Source organism: Gossypium hirsutum, chromosome D09, assembly GCF_007990345.1.
Source record: "Gossypium hirsutum isolate 1008001.06 chromosome D09, Gossypium_hirsutum_v2.1, whole genome shotgun sequence".
Lineage (NCBI taxonomy): Eukaryota > Viridiplantae > Streptophyta > Magnoliopsida > Malvales > Malvaceae > Gossypium > Gossypium hirsutum.
Window position 1 is genome coordinate 53858853 of NC_053445.1, and position 16149 is coordinate 53875001.

General features: G+C 31.2%; 1 protein-coding gene and 1 pseudogene across 1 annotated transcript; one reads left to right on the forward strand and one right to left on the reverse strand.

Moving 5' to 3' along the window:
- Positions 1-1558: 1558 nt before the first annotated feature.
- On the reverse strand, positions 1559-6306 carry LOC107931441 (gibberellin 2-beta-dioxygenase 2-like; annotated as a pseudogene).
- A 6330-nt stretch (positions 6307-12636) lies between these two features.
- Positions 12637-15649, forward strand: LOC107931380 (polygalacturonase At1g48100). Its single transcript, XM_016863258.2, has 6 exons — positions 12637-13306; positions 13411-13578; positions 14272-14316; positions 14408-14615; positions 14729-14810; positions 14889-15649. The coding sequence occupies exons 1-6, from the start codon at positions 12881-12883 to the stop codon at positions 15388-15390; spliced, it is 1431 nt and encodes a 476-aa protein (XP_016718747.2). The 5' UTR covers positions 12637-12880; the 3' UTR covers positions 15391-15649.
- Positions 15650-16149: the final 500 nt, after the last annotated feature.

Here is a 16149-nt window from a genome sequence, read left to right on the forward strand (position 1 = left end):
TGGGTGAAGCAAATTCAAAGAGAAGTTCAATCTGCAAATCAGAGGTTACGAATCAGAATAAAGAAACTGAGGATACGCCAAAGTTTCAAGCTTTTACAGGGAAGAGCTACACAATAGAGAGGTGACCTGAGAAGATTTTATTCATCAAAATCTTAATATTGATTTTTAGGATTTTTTTTTTCAATTAGATCAAACGTTTTAGGTTTTTTTTTTTGGTTTAATTTTATTTTTAATGTTTTTATTTAATAATATTAGGAATATAAATTATCAAATACAGTATCGATAAGTCTTTTTAATTGCCTAGCGTGTTAAATGTTAGGTTAAATATTATGTAGAGTAAAATAAGTGGATTAAATTGTGAACGCATGCATATCTAGTATATAGACAAATTAGATTCAGCCTTCTTAATTTTTATTAACACTGTTTGTTATTTTAATTAACACATTAAGTTTAAGTTGTCTATGAGGTAGGCACGCACGTGTTTACAATTTGATTTATGCATTTAAATATGTTCAATATCAAATTTAAATTGACATTTAACGTCTAAATTGAATAAATTAATGAAAAGATTTGATTGATGTGATATTAATAAATTGAAAACTGATGAAATATTTTAAAATATAAATACCAATTTAAAATGCAGACAATAGTTTTAGTTAAATTGTGAACATTGATTTTTTTTAAAAAAATACAACAATAAAGCATTTATATTTATGTTAACATGATGATTTGGAATGGATGTTGCAAAGAAAAAATATTATCAACATATTAACTGAAATAATTAATGATGTTAACTATTTATATTAATTAATGACGTTATAAAATAAAGAGACCAAATTTTAAACATAATAGAAGACTTCAATAGAAAAAAAAAACATGAATAACGTGAACCCATAGTTATCACATCATCACATCTAAATTTATGTATGAAATTAATATATATACATATCAAATTTCAATGCTGAAAACATCCTACCGACCACCTTCGAATATCCATCCACATCAACACATTCCAACTCTGCAGCCCAACATCACATCTTCAGCAGCAACAGCACTAAACCCTTTTTTTTTAAAATACATTATTATTGTTCCTTTTTCCACTCACAAACCACCTAGTGGACCAATGGCAAGTCCCCCCAAAAGTGAAGAGGTCTAATCCAAAACTACAACTATCAATGGTATGCTCCTCACTTTCATTTCTCTGATTCTTTATTGTATTTGGATTTTTGACACAAAACCCACTCTTAGTCTCATATTTTCAGTTTAATTTCATGGTAGTCCTTCCACTATGTCGAAAATTTGAATCTAATCCTTTTATTTTTATAATATTATTAGTTGGTATTGTCATGTGATTAAATAATGTAGAAATGTGAAAATAAAACCACAAGAGCAGTGTTTGGTAGACGACAATAACAAACGTGTTATCACTTTGGAACTATTAATAAAGTAAAAAGATTAAATCTAAACTTTCTACATAGTAAAGGGACTAAAACTGAAATTAAACTTATTTCTCGAAATCAGATTGAAAATGCACTGCTACTGGATTAAAATGCTTTTCGATTAGGGATTAAACTACATCAAATAAATTAATACAACACAAACAAATTTTCCATCCCAAAATAAACAAATTGCTTTTTGTTGCTTGCTATGGGGGGGATGGGAAGGGATGACAGGCCAAAAATCCCCACATATATATATATGTTTTTTTAAGTTGCTTTGAAAAGGTGAAGGCGACTGTCCCCAAGCCTTAGAGAATGGGAAGCCTTCTTGTATTCATCCCAAGTGAAAGGCCTATAAAGCAATGGCTTGCTGGGAGTGACCAACTCTATAGGTGGAGTGAGGCATGTATCGAGTGGTGGTGCCCCAAAATAGGCCATTGACATTCTGGACTTGCTGGTGTTTGTCACCATGGCTCTGTGTCTCACACTCATGAACCTCCCATTAGTCATTGCCTTAAAAAAAAAACCAAAATACTATTAGTCTATTGCCATTGCTATGTATTGTAGCTTATAGTAAGAAACTTTAAACTTGAATAAATCTCTCTCTCTAAAACTTGGTCAAGTATAGCGTAAAACAATAATAGTAAATAAATGGGATGAAATTGAGTTTATTAAAATTTTTGTTGGTTCGAATTCATGGTATTTGAAGATTGAGATCATGATAGAATAAATCATCCGGATTTGAGATTTAAGTTATTTAAAGTTAGATTATTATAAATTTGGGTTATTTATAGTTTAATATTTGGAGTCATTTTCAAGTTAAGTTAGCTGAATTTACAATTTAAGTTAAGTTTAACAGATAATAATTTTGATTGAATGAGAAATCTTCTCTTAGCCCTTCCTACAAATTATAACGTCATTATCAACCCCTCTAAAACATTAACAATTTTAATTTTAATTCTCATGTTTTATAATCTTATATCTTAAACTCCTAATATAGAATTCCTAGCTCATCTCTGTCACTTCTATCCTCCAGCACATTGCAGTCGATACATTTTTGTTGTTTTTGTTCCTCAAAACTCTGAACCATCATGACCCATGTTTGTTTCCCGCCCGAGGAAAAAAGAGATATTAGGGTAACCGTTAGAAAAACTTTCTGGATTCTATGAGTTTTTAGGCAGATGACAACATCTGTAAATGATAACACCAATCAGAAGACCTTTTTCTATCAGTTCCATATATTGTCAAAAAAGAAGAAGTTAGCAGGTATATGATTATGACAAGAGAGAAAAATATAATAAATGTAACTTTATATTTTAATAATTAAATTGTATTTATTTTCTTTTTTCAAATAATGAATAAATTAATTTTTATATATTAAATCAAAGATTAATATTTTGTTAAAAGGATTATTTATTTTAATTAATTTTTGTACTCATTTTATCACTTTAATCCTATAAACAAATACTATTTTACCCATTTTTAAGTAAAAAAGCAATATACGATGACACCTAGCTTTTCCCGAAGGAAAAATAAAAAAGAAGATAGAAAAATGGAACCAAACCTGTAAAATATCACCAACATTAACACAGAAGGCAGTAGGGTGAGGAGGAACAGGGACCCACACACCATGATCCCCATCATCAACTTGGGATTTAACTTGCAAGCCACCCACATCGTTGGATTTGAGGATGGTCAAGATCTGAGGGTCAGTATGTTCCCCAAAACCAACCTTATTAGCAAGAAATGAAGGGTCTTTGTTGTTGTTATTGTTGTTGCAGAGAATGGGTGGATAGTGATTGAGCCTAAAAATGGAGTCGTTATCAACGTCCTTGATCATCTTACTGAACACTGATGAATCCTGGACCCTCAGTCCCTCTCCCATTAGTTCTAATATCTCACATGCCAACCCTGTCACTGCTTCTACGTAACCATTCACAGCAGAGCTGTCACCAGTATACACACACAAATCACCATCACACACTAGTTTTAAGAAAAAGGAAAGAAAGTTTAATTTTGCCCTCGGTCCCCCTAAGTTGTTTTATATGCTAAGTCCAGTTGATAACACGTATTCCTACTCGAAAGAAGTTCGGTTAATAATATTATCTATGTTTAAAATTAATAGTAAAATAAGGGTTAACTATTTTCTAAGGTACTACTCAAATAAGGTCCTTTGAAATGCTGTATATTAAGGTCCTTTAAAAGTAAATGACTCAGTTGCCATGTGTTATATATAAAACACGTTAGATTCACCAAATTTTGTATAATAAATTGGGGTAAAGTATAACGATGGTAATGGAGTGGGGCAAGACTCCCCCTACTCCACTCCTACTTAATTTTTGCTAGTTAATTTTAATTTTTTTAATTTTTTTTAAAAATAAGTAAACATTTAAACATAATTTTTCAAAAAAATATTTAAATATAACATATATAAGAAAATTCTATAACAAATTATTACATGAAACATATAGCGAGGTGGGGTATTAATGTAAATGTTTCGTACTTATTATAAAAAAAAATCACTCCACCTCACTCTATGTCCATTTTAAGAAAAATATATTTCACTCAGAGTGAATCAATCAATTTGGATTAATCCACAATGCTGCTCAAGTCCTTTCATACTTAGTGAAATGTGTGAACAACTCCTAAAGGATTCAGCCTCGTTTAAAGCATTTAACAGAAGCAAAGGAACTAAATTGTAAAAAACTAGTAAGTATAGGGATATGGGGTTGAGAATCAGACCCCAAAAAAGAATCTTTGCTATCAAGTTTCAATTCATTTGATTTGATTAGACCTTGTTTAGTTTCTGACATGTCAATCTGATATACAATCTTCTAACATGTTTCATATAGACGCGCCACCTTTAGGAGCGTGAAACTACAAGACTGACAACGAACACAGTGAGAGACAAGTTGTCTCTGACATAATATCCCACCTTGTAGGAGAAAACTATTGTCTATATATCCCACATACCACAGTCCCCATGTGACTTGATGATGAAGAAGAAAAGAAGTTGAAAGTGATTTTAAAAACTCACGTGCGTCTGTTCATAAATCATGATTTTTTCAAACTTAATTGGTTGAAAATGATAAATATATGCAATGCATGCATGAATGCATACATACATGCGTGTGTATATATGGAAAATACAGTAATCATTAACATATAAAAGCATGGCATGAGGTGTAAAAGAAGAAATACAACTCATGTATCCCGACATATATGTTGATTCATATAGTTCATGAACCCCACGTTAAAAGTACCGTTTGGGGCCGTATATGGCAACTTTATGGTAAAAGTATGGTAACGTTCTTGTATTAAGAGTTATATTAAATTTTATTTTTTTACTCAAAAAAATAGGTAAAGTAATTTTTATACATTAGATAATAGAGTAATTTAGTCATTCAATTAAAAATTTCATCTACTTTTATTGTTAAAAATTAATTTTTGCATGTTAGAACTAGGTACATGTACAACTAGTTTGATTATTCTATCATTCATGTTAGTTTTTAACAATAAAAATGATAATTTTTAACAGTAAAAGGGGCAAAATATAATCTAACTCCTATTAAAGGGATCTCCATGATACTAATTTCCCTGCAACCTCACCTTGTAAGTTTATATATATTGTCAGTTAAATTATGATTTTGATTCCTCTATTATGTTCAAGTTTGAGATTTTAGTCTTTCTCTCTCTCTCTCTATATATTCATATATTAGTTATTTAAGTTAAAATGAAGACAGAGAGGTTTTTATTTATAAACACTCGGATGACTCAAAAAGTTGTTTTTAAGAAAAAAATACATTTATTTATAAAAATATCAACTCTTAAAAAATTTTAAATCATGCCAAATTAGATTAAAGAATTTAAGCATAATATAAGGACTAAATCATAATTTTTCCATTTTCCTTATCTTTTTACTAAATTATATAAATTTAAACTTAGAACTAGAGTAAACTAAATAATTAATTCCGCAGTTAAGCTCAAACAGAATAACTATAACTAATATAAATTTACTCGATTAATTAAACTCAAACTAACTAACTAATAACTAAAATCTGAGCGAGGACCTACACATTTGCATAAAGAGTCCAACGTGATATTTCAAATTTTGGAAGACCTCAATTTTGTAGTTTGACAGCCCATATTCAAGAAAAAGAGATAACAATGGTTAAATTTGTTGCCAAATACTCGTTTAGTACAAGTTTAAATCGTGTTACCCCATCTCTCCTTCAATATTGTATTATAAAGTAAACATGCAATATTACAACATTTTAAAAAGTAATAAGAGAAATGGAATTAAGGGAAAAAACATACCTGAACATTTTGGGGTCATTAGAGATGGCATAAGATCTTTCAACAATGGATAAAGAGTTAGTACCTAACCTAACATAAGATACTCAACTGCCCCAACATCACCATTGAACCCAATGTTCTTACAACCGTAACCAAAAGGAGTGGCCGGACCGGCCTTTTGTTTGTCGCCGAGCGGCTTGGCAAAGAAACCGAGACCTTGTTCTTCCATTCTGGTAATAATGTCGTGGGAGACACCATGGTTGATCACCTCAAAGAAACCGTACTCTTCGCAGGCTTTTATTACCAGGTTTATAACCTTTGATCTCTCGGCTGAAAGGTCTATGATTGGTAACTCAATGAATTGAACCTTTTCGGGATGAGTTGGACTGGGTGAAGCCACAACCATTTTGGTAACTCAATGGGAAAACTGATAGGCTGGCTATTTATGTTACATATAATGGAAATTATTAAGTGAAGGGCAAAGGGTGTATGTTTTTAAACAAAAGTGAAAAGTTTGAGAGATAGTAAGAGAGGCTTACGATATTTTATTGAATGAGAGAATCTAAGAGAAAGTGGGGGATTTTTAATTTTTTTTATGATATAAAATCTCGAATATTTGAGGGTTAACTTTCATCACCTTTCTTTGATTTTTTTTTTAGGGGTAGTGAGTAACAATGTTGCAGTGCTGGTTTTTTATGGAATTTGAGACTGATATTTTACCCAACAGATTTTATCAGTTTGTTTTATGTTTACGAAGATTAATTTTTTTTTAAGGTTTTGTTATTATCTTTTTCAGTAATAATATTTTTAGAGTTGGAACTTATCTCTTTTAATATTTTACATGACTTATCATAATAAATGTGTAAATATATACATATTTTGTGGTTTACAAGCTCATATATTCCAACGCATAGGACATAGAGTGAGGGATTTTTTTAAATGGAAACCACATAACTACGTCTACATTGATATTAGTATTTTTTTTTGTTTACTTTGGTAGTTAAATTTGAAAATTATATCCATTTTGGTTTCTAGACTTAGATTCTCTCAAGCTTTGATGATGTGATTAGCGCAATTAAGACATAACTGGATTGGTCGATTTAACCAATTGATCTATGATTAAAATAAAGGGGTTGAACCGATTGATTTGGAAACTACTTGAAACCGGTAAAAATAGAAAGCTAGGACAAAACCAATAGTTTAACATGTTTAATAAATTTTTTATGAATTTTTAATTAACTATTTAATTATTTTTGGTCTAACAATTGAATTGAGAATCAATGGTCTAACTAGTTTAATCATTGGTCCAGTTATCAGAACAATATATATGACAGGCTAAAATTGTACCACATCATTACGTGAAAATTATATATATTTTTTTAATTTTCATCTAAACATTGTATGTGACATAATTTTAGAGTGTCACGTTATTAAATTTTATATTTTTTAAATTTAAAGATTAAAATAAACCTAATTGTCAAGTTTAAATACTAAAATGGATAGTAAAAAATATGAATATCAAAATAATACTAATTACTAAGTTCGTAGAAAAAATTATATATTTTTTCAATAAGATTTGGCTTTTCACAACGCACATCACAATGGTACCTACTTAAATTCTCCTTATATATATAATTAAAAGATAAAGATAATTACCTAGTCTAAGATTTTAGGATTATTTTATCCTCTCTTTCACTAGTGTTTGTCCATTGCATTATCATACACAACTTTTTATGGGTGTTTGAGTGTCCAATTAGGGTTAACCCAAATTAGACAATAATTTACAACTTTAGGGTCCAATAATGAATATAATTGGATGGATTAAAATAAGGTTTAAGATTTGCCCCCAATCTGCTTCTATTATTAGTAAAACTTGTGAAATTAAATATTTTATTGACCCCTGAAAACAAGTATTAAGGTCCTTTTTCCTATGTAGTCCACAGTCTAGCACTTCAACCAAGACCCCCAAAAAGACTTTCTTTCTTGTTCTATAAACATTAGGATATATATATATGAATTTAAATTTAAATTTAGGCTAACCGTATCAACTCATACTAAAATATCAATATCGTATTAATTAAGTCTTTTTATTATAGTTTTTTATTGGAAGTCACCTCCTCCCGGGTGGTTGAAGTTTAATGTGATGGGGTATTGAGAGACGATAAAAGAATGGCTTGTGCTTTGTTCTCTGGGTCGGTAAAGGCTAGAGGATTTGAGATGGTTGAGGTAATAGCCATTAAAATAGCCTTGGAATTGTTTATTGATATGGGTTGACATGTGAAAGTCCCATTAGTTATTGAATCTAGTTCACATGTTGCTTTGGAATGGTTGTTGGAAAGGAATTATAGACCGTGGACGTTGCGGAATAGATTTAGTGGTATAGATTGCAGTATTAACCAGTTGTTTCGGGTACAATTCACAGTTATTCAACAGCAAGGTAATAGTATGGGTGATGCTCTGACTAAAGCAGGTATAACGAGACCTTAGTTATTTAAAGTCTAGTGGTGAATATTGTTTGATGCTTATTAGTATTGTTTGAGTTGAAGTTGTTTGTCTCAGGTTGAGTGTTCTTCAGAGTGTAAAGTTGTTTTGGGAGTTCTGTAATTTTTTTGGCTTTGAAAGAGGTTGGTTTTATCCAATGTCTTTCTTTGTTTTGTTATGTTTATTTTGACTGAACATAAAAAAAAAGATAATTTAAATGTTAAATGTTCGCTCAAATTTAATGTAGAATATATTTAAAACACATTTAACGTTTGATTCAACAACAAATGGATAAAAATAGAAAAATTATTAAAAAAATTACATAATCAGTTCAATTGTTATTTTTTAGTCTTAATTTCCCCTTTTAATCGATTCACATTATTTTGATTTACTTCCAGTCTTATATCACTAATTCAATCGATTGAACCATTGTTCAAAGTTTAATCAGTTCAATCATCTGATCTAGTCTAGTTTTGACATCATTGACACATGAATCAAATATAAACACATATATACCTATTACATGAAAAACTTGAATTTAATATGTTAAAAGAAAAGAAGTAGCTCGGTTAAATTTTAATTCGTCAAACTTTTGCAATTTTCAAATTTAAATATTAAAATAGATATATATATGTATATATATACATCAAAGCCGACCTAATTGTGCTAAAAATAATATAAAGTTTTGTGGCACATTTTCAAGCCCAGATTGGTGTTAAGCAAAATCTAGTAAACCAAAGGTCCAACCCACCAATGATAAATTGAGACTCAGAAAATTGTAATAATTGGGCTGGATTAATGCTTCAAGAAGGCTGCAACTTTATACTTTAGAGTATATTCTTCGATGTTTAAGTCTATGAAAGTAATGAAGAAATGTGAAGAGTAAAATGAAAGTCAATGACAAGTGTTGGTAGTCCAGATTAAGTCCGGTTGGGATCGAACATATATATATATGATATTAGTTTACTTTATATTCAAGGACAGCACTAAAAGAAATAGGTAAGTGTCCTGGCCCCTGAAAATAGATAGATTAAGTAGAGTTGGGGTCGAGGATATATATATATGAAATTCTCGACTTCGCTCCTCTTTATATTTGAGAATAATGTTTTTCTCTCGGTTCCCTTTGTAGACAGATGTCAGACACTGGGCTCAAGGCTGACTGCAATGACGGTACTTAAAGCTTATAGTCACATGAAGCCATAAACTGCACATATATATACATAGATTTATATAATATTGAGTCATTCCCCAAAAAGGGTTTGTCTTGTTTTGGATGTTAAAAGAGGCATTGAGCACTGCCAATGTACGGACGTATATTTCACATGCATGCATGATCCATATGGAAACAGGCTCATATATTCATCTCACCACATCCACATACGTGTTGGCAGAATTAGTGGCTTTGGAGCAGTCCACGTGGCGTGTAAATCTCCCATTTCTCACTCTTCTGCAAATCATATATATGTAATATTATAATGCATGTTCTCTTTTAGGGTTTGTCAGTAAAGTTCTCACACTTTACATTTATATCTGTCAATGCCATGCAAATTAAATAGGACAACCTTCCATGCCAAGCATTATTATTGTTAGTACTCAAATATAAAATTTATGACCTATAACAAAGCAAAGGTCGATACTCGACACTTAACATTTTATTCATGGCTCTGTTTTTGTCCCCTCTAATATCAAATCTAAAAATGACAATGTAGGTTTCCAATATTAATTAATTGTTGCCCACTTATTTATTTATTTTTACATTAGTCATTACGCCCTTCAACTTAATTAAATCATGACATACTTCAAATTATCCTCCTAAATTTAAATTTAAATTGTTAAAAAAAATAATCTTCGTAAATTTTAATCACACTGTTTATCTCGCGTTCAAGTTGACATTTAAGCTAATAGGACTTAATCGATAAATACCAATATTTTGAAGACTCAATTACAATTTTATAAAATTTGGGATGAATTTAAAATCTCATTCATTGTCTAAGGACGTCCTATGGTTGTCAAATAATATTGGAGTGGAAACCTCAAATAAAATAAACGTTAGCATGAGTGACATGTCTCCCTGCTTGCCGGGTTCATACAATACAAAGGGATCCAAGCAAAAAAGCATCTGATTTGGATGAGATTAATTAATTTTGGATGATTAATTAATCATATTTTTCCCACCCGTGAACACTGAAACAAAAACCCGTGAATTATGAGGTAACACGTATCACCTCTTCATCTTGCATTCTGTATCTGCATGTGAACTTTTCTAACTGATGGAGAGTTTTTGTCCAATCAACTCCAGTTTGAATTTTATAAATGGCTCTATTTTTATTTAGACATTCAATTTTTTTTGAAATTAAATTAAATTAAAATGTAATATAACCATACCAAATCTAAATCTAGTCGCCAGCTTTTGCTCTCACCATCTTCGTCACCAAAGGACCCCATAAGCTCGTAGCCAATCAACGTAGAAAAAGCGGCTTGGCACTGGCATCAACCCCCATTGGCAGGAATATAATAAAAAAATGAACCATAATTACTCCAAATTCTCTCTCTCACTTTACCTTTTTCTTTTCTCTTCGTTATGGATGGTAGTGAATAATTCTTTTTTAAGAATATTTTCCAAAAGATAAATCATTAGTCATTATATATATTTGATTTTTATAAGTGAGGATTAAATCTCGACCACATGATTAAAGAATAAGATGAGTAATCACATCACGTTTCATGAAAATTTTACTTTTAACTTTGAAAAAGGTTGAAAAACATGTTCTATTTTTAAGGAATAATCCAGATTCAAATTTTAAAATGGGCAAATTATAGTAGAGATCAGTTAATTATGGTTTTTTTTTCTTTTTTGGTCATCAATTGGTTAATGTAAAAATGGAAATATTTAAAAATCTAAAATAGTTGAGTAACTATTTTGTAACTTTTCATAGCTTGATTGGCAAAAAAAAAAGAGAAACATAGTTGGTGACTGCTAATATAGTTTACCGTTTTAAAAATAATATTGTTAAGAGGTACAACTATAAATAACTCTAAAAAACGATTAAAATTTAATTTTGATACAACACCCTAAAAGATTAGAGATTTATATCAAGAACTCATATAATAAGTGCCTTGATATGTTTATAATTTGATTTTGATGCAACATCTCTAACATTCGATAATTATATTACACTACGCCTAAATTTAAAATCGAATCGAATCGAATGAAACCACAACATTATTATTGTTTTCTCAATTCGCAAGATTCTTACTTCAAACCAACCTCATAAGACATTAAATTTCTTCACTTAACCCAACAGACTTCCATATATTATATGTATATATGTACCAACTTTTGATTGGCTTAATTAATATGTTATGAAAGTGTTGCATTTAGGGTTTGTGGACCACAGAATTCGGATACACCCGTGAATGTTATAATTCTGTTGTCGTTCACCTACTGGTATTAATGTTTTTCTTACACTAAAAAGAGCTAAACAACAACGTAGAGTCACGAGATTTGTTGCTTTCAACATCACAAATACTTGTAATATGCAAACTGATGTTTTCTTTTTACTTTAGACGCCCACCCCCTCCATTGGCTATAAACCACCTAGCTTATCTCATCAACAACTATTCACAGGCCATTCTAGTTTCCTTCTTTCACATAAAATTTAATTTAACTTCATCCCAAAATTTAATTTTTTTTTCAAATTACTTTTGCATTGCTATTGTAATTGAAGCAGCTTCAAATTTGTTTAACCCTTTGTATAAAATACTTAATATTACAATGTTAATTTTTTTTCATATTTGTTTAACGGCCTATTGTATGAGTTATTTTTTTTATGAGTGGTATTATTGCTAAATCATTATTGTAACGTGTAAATCACATTATTGGTTGGTTAAAAGACAAAAGATGACTATATAAAGCATTGTTGGGTAAAAATATCATGGAGGTTTCTATATTAAAAGTCAGACTATATTTTATCTTTTTTAGTTAGAAAATAGACAAATTAATCATTTAGATTAACGAACAAACTAATATTTTCTAATAAAAATATAATCCATTTTCACGGTTAAAAATTAGTCTAGTGGATGGAATAACCGGATGACGTGTTTTGATGTATAGAAACCAATTTTTAACAATAGAAATGAATACATTTTTTAATGGAATAATCAATTTACTCTTTAAACCAATATATATAAATTAATTTATTCATTTTTAAATAAAAAACAAAACAAAATTCTACTTTTAATATAAAATTCTTTTATCTTTCTTCTTTATGTGTTATATTTATCCATGAATAAATTTAAAGAAAAAAAAATTAAAAGACAGTGGTTTTGACACTTTGGGACTTGGGGCAGTTCACAAGCATACAATATTACTAAAAGAAGTAAATCCAAGCTTGAAAAAAAAAAAAAAGAGACATGTCTGAACCACACATCACACATGACAAAAACCAAAACACAGCTTAAAGAACCTTCTGCCATATTTGAATACATAAAAAAAAGGCAATAATGCTTAAACCAAACCATAACTTGACACCTGTCGAAACCATTCATGAGTATCTATAAATTAGACAATATAGCCTCTCTGCATATTGTCTTCAAAGCTCTCATAATACACATTGATACCTTCCTCGTTTTCCCCTAATCCTTATTGTCTGTGTTCACCATTAATGGACCTCGCTCACGTATGCTTCTTCATATGGATTTTAGCCATTCTCACCTTTTATCAACACCCCATCAATGTAAATGCAAGGTACCATTACCACAAGAAGCAACAAAAAACCAAAGGGTCTCCTTTTATTGATGAAGCACCAGCACCGGCACCAGCACTAGTTCCTTCAACATCTGCTGACCCTCCATCCATTCCCTCGGACCCGTACCCGACCGATCCCGGCGATACATCGGACTGCATTTTCGATGTAACCGCATATGGTGCGGTCGGCGACGGTTCTTCAGACGATACGGCGGCGTTTAGGGAAGCATGGAAAGCTGCTTGTAGTGTTGAATCAGCCACCATTTTGGTACCATCTGATAACATTTTCACCATCACTTCTACTATCTTCTCAGGGCCATGCAAACCTGGACTTGTGCTACAAGTGAGCATTAATTAATGCTAAAAATGCTTATATGTTTTCGAAGTTTGAACCCGTGTCTTTTTTTTAAACGGAGCTGCTTTTCTGTTCTTTTTTTTATGTGGAAGGTTAATGGGGTCCTAATGCCACCAAAGGGACCAGATTGTTGGCCAAAAGCTGATAGTCTCAAGCAATGGCTGGTGTTTTATAGGCTTGATGATATGAAGCTTACTGGTAATGGAACCATTGAAGGAAATGGACATGAGTGGTGGGAACTCCCTTGCAAACCTCACAGGGTAATCAAAATATAGGTGTAAATACAAATTTAGCCCTTAAACGATATCATTTTTTCCATTTAGTTACCTAAAGGTTTTTATTTTCCCCAAAAGTGATACTAAAATGAGTTAACATACTATTCGGCACCTAGGTTTGGCTTCAATGTTCAATTTAGTATTTCAGTTCATTTTTTTTCCTTCCAAATTTACTACTTAAGTTTGGCTTCAATGTTTATTTTGGTACCTTAGTTTTTTTTTTCAATTTGATATTTGAGTTTTTTTTGTCTCAATTAAGTTTTGTCTTCAATATTTAATTTAGTGCATGATCGTTTGGTCTAAGTATCAAATTGAACATTGAAGTCAAACTCATGTGCCGAATTGAGAAAAAAATTGAGGTATCAAATTAATATTGAAACCAAACTCAAACACTAAATGGTATATTAACCCTACTTAAACTATTAATTTCATCTCATTTTACCTCCAAACCAATAAAAATGTGACAATGGCACGTTATGGACCTAGTAATTTTTTTTGAGGTAAAATGAGACAAAATTAATAGTTTAGATACCTAAGTGTGAAAGCCGGAATAGTTTGAGGGCCAATTTTGTAGTTACCCTTAAAAATATTCTATAATTTCCATTTTTTTTCTTCTTATTAATTATTCCTTAAAATCATGTGGCCCTAAAATTCTTGTAATGATGTGACTAAATATAGGGTCCAAAAGGTTCGTCTCTGCCAGGACCATGTGAAAGCCCTGCTGTAAGTACATAATTTAACATAAACTAGCTCATTAATTTGTACTTTATATTCTTTCGAAAAAAACATACTCATTACTTGCACTTTATTTCAGATGATTAGGTTCTTCATGAGCTCCAATATAGTAGTAAGTGGCCTAAGGATCCAAAACAGCCCTCAATTTCATATGAAATTTGATGGGTGTGAAGGAGTTTTGATTGAAGAACTGTCCATTTCTACCCCAAAACTTAGCCCTAACACTGATGGGATCCACATTGAGAACACAAAATCTGTTGGAATTTACAATTCAATGATTAGCAATGGTGAGGGTGTTGAAAAAAATGGAGCTTGTTTGTTCATATAGAATGGTGTTTTTATGTTTACTACATATGTAAAAATGCAAAACTGAAATGGTTATGGGTTTTAATTGGAACAGGTGATGATTGCATTTCAGTTGGTCCTGGATGCTCTAATGTAGATATTAATGGTGTAACTTGCGGGCCAAGTCACGGGATCAGGTATGAGCATTGTTGTTGTTGAAAAAAAAAAGGATTTCCGTAATTGTTTTTGATAGCAAAAGCGCTTTGTTTATACAGCATTGGGAGCCTCGGAGTGCATAATTCACAAGCATGTGTTTCGAACATAACCGTACGCAACGCGGTGATAAGAGAATCAGATAACGGGGTTAGGATCAAGACATGGCAAGGTGGGACGGGGTCGGTATCGGGCATATCGTTCGAGAACATCCAGATGGAGAACGTTAGGAACTGCATCATCGTTGACCAGTACTATTGTTTGTCGAAGGAATGCTTGAACCAAACCTCAGCCGTTTACGTCACTGATATTCGATATAAGAACATCAAAGGCACTTATGACGTAAGGAACCCCCCGATCCATTTCGCGTGTAGCGACACTGTCGCTTGTACGAACATAACGATGGCGGAAGTCGAGCTTTTGCCACAAGAAGGAGAATTGGTGGATGATCCATTTTGTTGGAATGCTTATGGTATTGAAGAGACCTTAAGTATACCTCCTATTGGTTGCTTGCAGGAAGGGATGCCCCAAGCAATAACAGAGACCTCTCAGTATAGTTGCTGATATCGATATAAGTAGATTTAGTTTCATTACATATACATACATATATAGATTACTATCATGTATAAGATATAGTATTGTTACTTTAGCCTTTAGGTTTCATCCCTATGAGGGTTTATTTTCCTTCATTGTGTGATGAGATATGTACTACTACTAGAATAGTACAGTAGCAATGCCCAAATGGGATTTATATTTTGCTGGCCCTTGGGGTGTTATGCTTTGGGTTTATTTTACATTATTTATATATATAGACTTTTAATCAGTGAGATTATCCAATATAATTCCTTTTGTTGTTTTCTGAATGTCACAAATAGCTTTAAGTTGTTGAGATACTTATATCATCCAAATATGTTTTAGGTTCATTTTACGATTAAAAAAAATTAATTTTTTTAGAATTCTTAACGATATTATCTCCAATTTAAACTTCTCTAAGAACGGACAAAAAAAACATTTAAAAGAATAGCTATTATGCATGGAACTAACCTACAACCAACACATCTGTTTGTATCTAAAATGACATTATTATAGGTAAAAGTACCATGAAGGTCTTTGTATTAAAAATTAGATTGCATTTTGTCCTCTTTACTAAAAAAAGACAAATTAATCCTTCTATATTAGATCAAAGAGCAAATTAGTCCTTTCTATTAAAAAATTCATCCATTTCTACTACTAAAAATCGGTGTAATTGACAAAATAATTAGACAATTACACGTGGCGCCACTATACCTCATGTTGATGTACAATGACCAATTTTTTACAGTA